The following is a 9,691-nucleotide window of genomic DNA, read 5'->3' on the forward strand; positions in this document are numbered from 1 at the left end:
ATTTTGTTTCCAAGAGCTTTAAACAATAACGATTCCACCTTCTTAGTATAAGTATTTTTCATGAAATAAATTCAACTTTTTTTTTGTCTTTTTGCCATTTCTTGGGCCGCTCCCGCGGCATATGGAGGTTCCCGGGTTAGGGGTCGAATCGGAGCTGTAGCTGCCAGCCTATGCCAGAGCCACAGCAATGCAGGATCTGAGCCATGTCTGCAACCTACACCACAGCTCACGGCAACACCAGATCGTCAACCCACTGAGCAAGGGCAGGGACCGAACCCGCAACCTTATGGTTCCTAGTCGGATTCGTTTCCACTGCGCCATGACGGGAACTCCTAAATTCAACTTTTGTTTTGTTTTGTTTTAGGGACTTACCTGCCACATATGGAAGGTCCCAGGCTAGGGGTCTAATTGGAGCTGCAGCTGCCAGCCTATGCCACAGCCACCACTACAGAGGATCCTAACTGTGTCTGTGACCTACACCACAGCTCACAGGCATTGCAGGATCCTTAACCCACTGCATCGATTGATTGATTGATGCTGCATCCTCATGGATACTAGTCAGGTTTCTAACCTGCTGAGCCACAAGAGGAACTCCTCAACTTTTTTTTTTTCTTGGCCTCACCCACTTCCCCAGCCAGGGATGAAACCCGTGGCACAACAGTGACACAAGCACAGCAGTGACACACCTGATCCTTAACCACTAGGTCACCAGGGAACTCCAAAATATGTTCAACCATTAATGTTTTAAATTCATTTTTACCAATTTTACAAATGAAGAAAGTAAGGTAGAAATGATAAATGTTCAGGATAAAAGGTAGCATAAATCAACCCAAAGTAATGAAATATTTTATTAAATCTTCCTTTTATTATACATAAACACATAAAATGTTTCATTTAAAACATTTTCACTATAAACTTACAAAGCACTGAATCTTTATGAAAAATTTCTTCAATGTCTAAAATGACAATTTTTTTCTATGATAAATGCGATGTATAATTGTAAGTATCAAAAAGGTTTAGAGAAGAGCCTTGGCTCCGTTATACGGGCTTTGCTAGAAGAGATTGCAGTTGCCAAGACGGAAGAATCTCTACTCTTGGGTCCACTTATTGACGCCAGCTGTCATAGCTGGGGCCTCAGGAAGAAACGACTACTAGCAAAGAGTGCAATCCATTTCCTACGAAGTCTAATATATAAAAGAATTTTACCAAGGAATGTTACTACCCAATTTTCCCCCTATTATTATTTGAAACACAGACTTTTGGAAAGTGATTTCTCCATCTCTATTTGTCATTTTGTTTTTGCTCATTAATTCCATCAATTGCGGGGGGGACCCCCCCCCATAGTGTTTATTCTCATTGAATTGGAGGAAGGAGATCTAAACAATTCACACCATCTCTTAAAGGGTTTTCTAAAAAAGACCCACAACGTAGGAATACAGCCCCTTTCGGTGGAAACCGCAGGCGAAGGAGAGACCACCTCGGAGCGCGGTTCCCCACAGATGCGCCCGCGCCCTCGCTCTCGGGGAAGCAGTGTAGAAACAGCCCTCAGGGAGCTGGAGGACCGGACCACTGGTGCCCTGGGGTAGAGGCCTCCTCGCCAGGTCCCGGGGCTCCGACCGCGACAGCCGGGCCTGCAGGGCGCGAGCGGGGTCAGGTCGAGGACGCGGGCGGGGCCGAAGGGCCGGACAGGGGCGCGCCCACGTGACCGCCCCGCCTGCGCCGCAGCCCCCCGAGCCGCCGCCGCCGCCTCTCGGGCCGCACTCCCGGCGTGCCCCGCACTTGCCGCCTCCCGCCCCTCCTTCTGCTCGCATCGCCACACAGCCGGAGCCGAGCCGCCGCCGCCGCCGCCGCAGTCTCAGCCGCGGGCACTATGGTAAGGCGGGAGCGCCGGCCGGGGACCCCGGCGGCCAAGGGGGCCGGGGCACGGCGAGCATAAACCCCCGCGCGGCCCCGCCGGGCCTCGGGCCTGAGGCCGCCATTTTAACCTGATTTTGGCCTCCAAGGTGGGCGCTGCGGCCCCGCTGCTCTCTTCCAGCCGGCCTGCCCTCCCGCCGTCAGGCCCTGCCCAGCCGCTCTCCGGATTCCTGGGGGCAGGGAGAGCCCGGGCGCGGGGCGGGGGGCGCGGGGCGGGGGCTGGAGCCTGGGCCGGGGGGCGGCGGCCGGGGGCGCCGGAGGGTCCACTGAGCTTCCTCCCCACCCTCCCCGCCTCCTCTCGCCGTCTTTGCCTTCCGCTACCTAATTTTACCCCGCACGCGAGCTCTCAAATTGGTACGTGCTGTAAAGCCCTTTCTGGAGGCTTTCGGTGAGGGTCTTGATGGCCTGTCATAAAACCCTTAGGGGGAGATTAAGGAGGTGGGAAAACTCTTAAAAATGCTTTCTCGCTGTAAAAAGCTTTTTACACGCGATCCGATCCGTTAGTTGTGAAGTGTCTGCCTTTGAGCTGTGAGGCAATTATGTTGTAGCCGTGGGCGGCTTGGAGTTCACACTCGATTCTCTTTCCATATGAGGAAACGGCACTGGCTAGGATGACTTTTAAAAAAAAAATAGTAGAAGCATTAACTGAAATCCAAAAGTGTTTTTTTAAGGCCTGCTGGGTTGACACAATACAGAAGGTATTTTTGCTGCTGTTCCTGAAGCTCTGACATCACCCAGTGAAATAGGAAACATTTCAGGGATGGGACAGCCTGTATTTGTCCCTTTCCCTCTACCTTCCAGTTACTTCACCTCCAAACCTCTTTTTAAAAGAAGGATGAATGGGGCAGGATGAGTTAGAATCCTTAGGTGCATCAAGGACTGGTACTTAAAATGTGGCAAATTTGATTGGACTACTTGCATGGTATGATGCAATTTTCGATGTCCAGACTAAAGTGAATCCTCCCTGGGCAAACAGTAATTTCGGTTAAAACCAAAATGTATGCACTGAATTGCTTTTCTTTCTTTATTTTCAGGCTTCTGGAGTTACAGTGAATGATGAAGTCATCAAAGTTTTTAATGACATGAAAGTAAGGAAATCTTCTACACAAGAAGAGATCAAAAAAAGAAAGAAAGCAGTTCTCTTCTGTTTAAGCGATGACAAAAGACAAATAATTGTAGAGGAAGCAAAGCAGATCTTGGTGGGTGACATTGGTGATACTGTAGAGGACCCCTACACATCTTTTGTGAAGTTGCTACCTCTGAATGATTGCCGATATGCTTTGTACGATGCCACATACGAAACAAAAGAGTCTAAGAAAGAAGACCTAGTATTTATATTCTGGTGTGTAAAAACAAAAGAAAAAAGTACTTTTAAAATGCAAGGATTGTTATTAACAGAGTCAGTTTTGCCTTTGTTTTTCTCTTAAGTGGGAGTCAACAGTTTTTTTCTTTCTTCCCTATAGGGCTCCTGAAAGTGCACCTTTAAAAAGCAAGATGATTTATGCTAGCTCTAAAGATGCCATTAAAAAGAAATTTACAGGTATAGACATTGGATATTTTGTGCAGAGGAACTGCTCTTTCTTAGTTATGATAAAGTAATGGGGTAATGTGTTTTTTTTTTTTAGGTATTAAACATGAGTGGCAAGTAAATGGCTTGGACGATATAAAGGACCGTTCAACACTTGGAGAGAAATTGGGAGGCAACGTAGTCGTTTCACTTGAAGGAAAACCCTTATAAAATGACAGTCAAGTGCCATCCGGATCTTAAGGAGCTTCCATTTCTCCAGCTCAGTCGATTGGAATAGTATTAGGTGTTTTTTTTTTTTCTTTCTTTCTTCCTTTTCCCACTGGGTCCTTCCAACACAGTGAATGAAGGAAATACCATTCATGTAAGCAGCCTATCAGTGATTGCCATTAGACTGTTTAATACTGTTACTTTTATGTAGAACCCAAGGAATGCCTTCCCCTCATATTTTAGCCAAAACAACTGATTACATGCCTCCCTTGCAGCAAGCACTACAATGAATGTGATTGTCAATGTGAATAGTTTAGAATACTGCAAAGGGTTAAGCTAATTGAATGCCTTGAAAGCATTATCCACTGGTAAGATGGTAAACTTTATTCAGTATTATTTATAGTTGCACTTGATCGCAGTTCTGTGAGGCTCGAGCATTCATACACCTCACCTGCCTTGGCAAGCCAATTTTTTGTGACTTGGCAGCACGGATATAACACTATGCATTGAAAGCACTTTTTTTGTAATGAGTTTAATCTCCCACCTCAAAAGGAATGCCAATTAAGTTGTGTTAACTGTGTCATCAGCTTATCCTAGTACCTCAGTGTTCATTCCTGTTACCTGCGAATCTTCCTAAAAGAAATAGCAATTATCAATGCCTTTTTGTTTTCCATTGAGTATACACTACTGAGTAAGTGTAGGAGTTTTATGTTTACCATGTAAGTATGTAAGTCTTGCAACACTAAAGATATTTTGAATATCAGTCATGATGGCAATTTCTGTATAAAAGAGCCTTAAATGGAACATTGTTTTTGAGATCAACTCCCCACCCTCACAAAAATGGCCACGTTGCAATAAAAATTGTGGCATATTACAGAACGTTGCCTTGTTTTCCTTGGACATTTTGCAAAATACCATGTGAAGCAACTCCTAGGATAAACAGCTATTATTAATCTCTGCACTGGTCATTTAAGAATTTTTTTGTACAATATTCATGCATGATATTTTCCAGTTTGTTGGCATATTTGGTTTAAAAAATATTCTATCCTAAATCCAATTAATATAAATTATTATTATTATAGAAGGGTACTTTTACAAGCTTTAGTTATTTATTTCCTTATGTGTTAATATGATCAGGAATTATTTTTTTGCACTTTGACATAAATACTCTTTAATATCTGATTTGTTCTCTGGATAAGTTAGAGTAGTTATTTTTTAATTCACGTTTACATTTCTAAGTTGAGTAGTAGAAGAAGCAGGGAGCTCTTACTGCGTATTTAGTCATAAAATAATTTGTAAAATGTTGTCCTTCAAAAGGTTAACAATACTTCTCATGTTTAGGAATTTTCATTTCAGCTACTATTTCTTAATATATTTCATAAATTGGGGGAAAAATGATATAGCTTTCTTAAACATTAGTAGTGGGGTTTGGCTGTGATCCAGACAGTTCTCCTTATAGAGAATTTGATCTGCTCACTGTGAGCAGTTTGCTGTTAGCCAGAGCTATTTATGGCAAACACATGCTTTTGTATCTTGTCATAGTTATCCACAAATGGCAAAACTGGACTTGATTCTACTGGTATGCAAAACAGGCATGCTAGTAAGCAGTGGATTTTAACTTAGAACTTAACCCCATAGCTCTGAAGAATGCTCTTTTAGAAAACAGGAAATGAAAAAAATCCCCTTTTTTTCAATGTGTGGAAGTAATTTGAGGTTAATGAAATATTCCATATTTCAAAAGGTTTTTTCAGATGAAAACAAAAATAGAAGTTAAAGTCTAGGTTTCTGTTTAAAATTATATGAATGGCTTGGAATCTTTTGCACTGAGCAATTTTATTTCAGGCTTCCAGCTGTCCCTGTGAATTACCCTGGACATTTTGATGGCTTTTTGGTAAGGCCAAACTCATAAGTAAAGCATGAGAGTACACTAAACCATATGTGTAACTGATATTTGTACCGTGACATTTTTCATTATTTTCCTCATTCTTTGAAAAAATAAGGGACTCTAAATAAGTTATATGGTTTATTTTGTTTTTATAGCTGATTTCTCAACTTTCGTAAATGCCTCTTTAATTATATAATAACCTCAGAGATTAAATATGGCTTTAAACTGTGGTACTCTGATTTGTTAGATTGACAGAATTGATAGTAATATTAAATTTCTCTTTGAAAAACATCTTCGTGCATAAAGCCAAAAATAATGATAATTAATGGTTCATGTTACTTGAAACTAATTTGGCATTTGAAATGATCATTTTACTTTACAATCATTTACAGTGAAACAATGTTCCAGTTAGCTTTAAAAGGTATACGGTGCTAATTAGTAAAATACTGAGGACAATATTTTACTGCTAGCTTGCAAAATTATAAGTGTTTAAAAAAATAAAATATCTGAAAATATATAAAGCTGTTGAGATGTGTTTACTTATACTTTGGAACACTAAAATTTTAAACTAATAGGGCAGATCAGAGAGGCACCATTATCTTTTGTCTGTTTTTTAGGATTTTAGTTGACTTACTTTCTCATTTAGCGATAACAATATTCTCTGAAAACTGAGTGTTGTAGCAATTAATTTTGACATTTTCAGACAAATGGGAGCAGTTGGCATTTGTCCCAAACTGCCTATCAGCTGTTGTTTTCCATCATTATCTAAAATAATGTGGCCAACATTGTGTGTTTTTAATATGCCTTTTGAGTAGATTGGAAGAAAAGCCTCTTATTAGGTTTGAATTCTGATGTAGATTCTTTGTAACAGCTAATTTATGGAACTAGTAAATGAGCTTTGGAGGAAAATTATTTTAAGTATTTCCTTGTAAAGGAGTAATCTCAGCAATGGCAAATCATAGAAGACTTGGGACTTTCATTAGATTATGAAAAAATAATCTGGTTCTGTTCTTGATAGGTCCTGTTTTTACTTGCAATCTTAGTAATAGTTTGAGATCCCAAACAAACATGAATATTTATTTTTCTATGAATATTAATACTGCTAGAGATGTGCGGCAGGCTCTGTCTCATTTCAGCCAATAAAGAAGTCTGAGGCTTTTCTTTTGCTCTAGAGCATCCAAACAGTTACTTTCTTTCCCTGTAGATTAGGAGTCATCCTTCCATTTGAGTTTCCTGTCAGAAAGCAGTTGTGCAAATTAATCTCTCTCAGCCTCAGTTTCTTCATTATATGCAAAACATGGTATCTTTCTACCATACCTGGTTGCTGAGGATCAAATATGGAAATGCTTTTGGAAAACAGGAAAATGCTACGTAAATGTAATCATTTCAACTTCACTCTAAGTAATTGTAGTTAGGTAAAGAACTATGTTGAAAATAAGATTTATTGTAAGTCTTTGAACCTCTTTATTTTATTATTACTATTTTGCTTAATTTCACTGGTTTAAGAACTAATTTGCTGATAAGCTGTATAGCAGAAATAGGTACAACATTGTAAATCAACTATAATAAAAAAAAAAACAACCAAAAAAAGAGGCTAATTAGCTGATGAGTAGCATCTGGTTTTCAGAATGAAGTATAAAGTGTAGACCCTGACTGCTCTTAATCTTTTTGGTGTAATTTTCTTTTTTACTAGTGACCCATCAGACTAGTTTTTTTCCCCCAGAATTTTGAAGCGAAAAATAAAAGAGGAAATAAAAAAATATCATTTGAAATACTTGGCATAATTTATCATCCAGGTTGTTGAAAATCCATTACTGTTTATGAATTAATTAACTAATTAACACCCTAAATTTAGGTCTTCCTTCATAGTTCTCAAGGCACTTGAAATCCGTTTGCTCTCCTTAGGTCCTCTTAACGAGCTAAACCATATTTCTCTGCTGAACATGAAGAAAATGAAGTTTGGAGAGGTTTAAGGGACGTGCCAGCCCTTGAGTAGCAAAATGGATTCCAGTCCAGTACATTTTAAGCTCTGCGTTTATATTGTAACATACAGTGAGTTACTAATTTTCTTTTTTAAAAGATGAAATAATCTGGTTTTTTGATCAGAACATAACTCGTTATTTAGCATGTTTTAAAAGTAGCATCTTAAGAATCTTTTCTTTTTTTGTCTTTTTGTCTTTTTAGGGCTGCACCTGCGGCATATGGAGGTTCCCAAGCTAGGGGTCTAATCGGAGCTGAGCCACAGCAATGCCAGATCTGAGCCGTGTCTGCAACCTATACCACAGCTCACGGCAACGCTGGATCCTTTAACCCACTGAGCAAGGCCAGGGATTGAACCCACAACCTTATGGTTCCTAGTCTGATTCATTTCTGCTGCGCCACTATGGGAACTCCTGGAATTTTTATTTTCTAAGAAAGCCCATGCTCATAAAAATATGAAATATTTTTACACTTCAATAAAGATGTTCCATTATTGTAAGTTTACATTACTGTGAAAACCGTAAGTATTGTGTAGATGCATTTTCCAGAAAGCTGATACCTCTCGATCCTTTTCCAAAAACTTGGGTATCTCCCTCTCCCTGTTCCTCTACCCGTCTTTCTAAGGAGAAATAATACAGTGTATTAATAGTGCTTTAATACTAGGACTTTGGGAGTTCCCATCATGGCTCAATGTTAACAAAACTGACTGGCATCCATGAGGACACAGGTTCGATCCCTGGCCTCACTCAGTGGGTTAAGGATCTGGCATTGCCGTTAGCTATAGTGCAGGTCACAGATGTTGCTCGGATCCTGAATGACTGTGGCTGTGGTGTAGGCCGGCGGCTACAACTCCAGTTGGACCCCTAGCCTGGGAACCTCCATATGCTGTGGGTGTGGCCCTAAAAAGGGAGAAAGACAAAAAATAACTAACTAAATAAATACTAGGACTTTGGTATCAGACTCTCTGGGTTCACATATAGGCCTTTAATACTTCCCGATTGAACAATCTTAGGAAAATAACCTCTCAGAACCCTAAGAAAAGGGAATAATAATTATTCCCCATCTCACAGGACCATAAGGATAAATGAAAGCTCTTGGAATAGTTCCTGGCACATAGTAGGCATTTGGTAGGATGACCTTAAAATGTATAGTCCAAACCATTTGTTTCAAGAGTGAAAGGGAGGGCTAATAATTATGCCTGGACAACAGGCTTAAGCTGATACAACCCCAGGCAAACCAGATGTGGTTCCTTGTATCAAGAAGTAGACTGATGTCAACATGTGATACATAGAACTGTATTGAAGACTCAAGGTCAACATTCATTTCAGTTATATACAGTGCTAGCATGCTGACTTGAGAGTCTCCTGAAGTACAGGATTGCTCTTAAGTAATTACCTCAGAAGGGTCAATTTTGGCTTTTTAAGCCCTCTTTTTTTTGAATTTCCTTTTGCTTTTTGTACTTACAAACTCTGAGATAATTGCATTTTGCTGTTACAGTATGCTTTGCCTGTAGCAGCTTCTTATTGTCTCTTCATTTCATGTGGACTTGCAAAGCCAAGTATGTTAGAATTGTGTAGAAGGACGCCGGCTTGAGAGCAGAATGCCTGAGCACAAGAGCCTTCTAACATTCCTTTTGGCTGTTCAAAGACCTTTGGTATATGTCTGGGTTTTGGTTTTATCTTTTTTATAGGTAAGATTTGTAAGATAGCTGAGCTATAGGTAAAGGAGACATTATTGTGTCCCAATGAGGTGTCTAAAATATCATTAATATTTAAAGAGGTTGTATTTGCTTTTGATTGTACTTGTGTCATTAAAGGTACACGGAAGAATTTGTTCCCTATTAAGAGAAGGTTTATTCTTGATCCAACTTTTTTAGATTATGGGAACAGTAATAGGATCTGAGAACAAGCATTTGATATGACTTTAAAAATACGAAATGCAAGTTGATTTTTAAAAAATTTATTAGTTTTTTTCTTACATATACCCTGGGCATGTTCATTTGGTAGTAACTATGATTACTCTTCATCTAGATATGTAATTACTTTTCATTTACTCCTGACTTCTGTCAGCTAATTTGATTATGCATATACAACATTTTGGTAGTTTGGCATAACAAAAATCTGAAGCAGATTTTTCTCAAATGTATAATTTTCTCACAAATGAAAAAGCACTTATGT

At 39.8% G+C, this 9,691-nt stretch overlaps 1 protein-coding gene across 2 annotated transcripts; it reads left to right on the forward strand.

The window, feature by feature from the left end:
- The first annotated feature begins 1,724 nt into the window (after positions 1–1,724).
- CFL2 (cofilin 2) lies at positions 1,725–4,525 on the forward strand. Of its 2 annotated transcripts, none has more exons than XM_047795292.1 (4): positions 1,725–1,873; positions 2,949–3,256; positions 3,378–3,454; positions 3,540–4,525. In XM_047795292.1, the coding sequence occupies exons 1-4, from the start codon at positions 1,871–1,873 to the stop codon at positions 3,650–3,652; spliced, it is 501 nt and encodes a 166-aa protein (XP_047651248.1). In that variant the 5' UTR covers positions 1,725–1,870; the 3' UTR covers positions 3,653–4,525. The 2 variants fall into 2 exon arrangements, with proteins under 2 accessions (XP_047651248.1, XP_047651249.1); XM_047795293.1 differs by lacking the exon at positions 1,725–1,873 and adding an exon at positions 2,667–2,836.
- The last annotated feature ends 5,166 nt before the right edge of the window (positions 4,526–9,691 follow it).

This window comes from Phacochoerus africanus, chromosome 9 (assembly GCF_016906955.1).
Source record: "Phacochoerus africanus isolate WHEZ1 chromosome 9, ROS_Pafr_v1, whole genome shotgun sequence".
Lineage (NCBI taxonomy): Eukaryota > Metazoa > Chordata > Mammalia > Artiodactyla > Suidae > Phacochoerus > Phacochoerus africanus.

Excerpts from the sequence above, each read along its gene's own strand:
- CFL2 (XM_047795292.1), top strand. Across the intron at positions 3,257-3,377 it reads GACCTAGTATTTATATTCTG|GGCTCCTGAAAGTGCACCTT; the intron begins GTGTGTAAAAAC and ends TCTTCCCTATAG. Across the intron at positions 3,455-3,539 it reads CATTAAAAAGAAATTTACAG|GTATTAAACATGAGTGGCAA; the intron begins GTATAGACATTG and ends TTTTTTTTTTAG.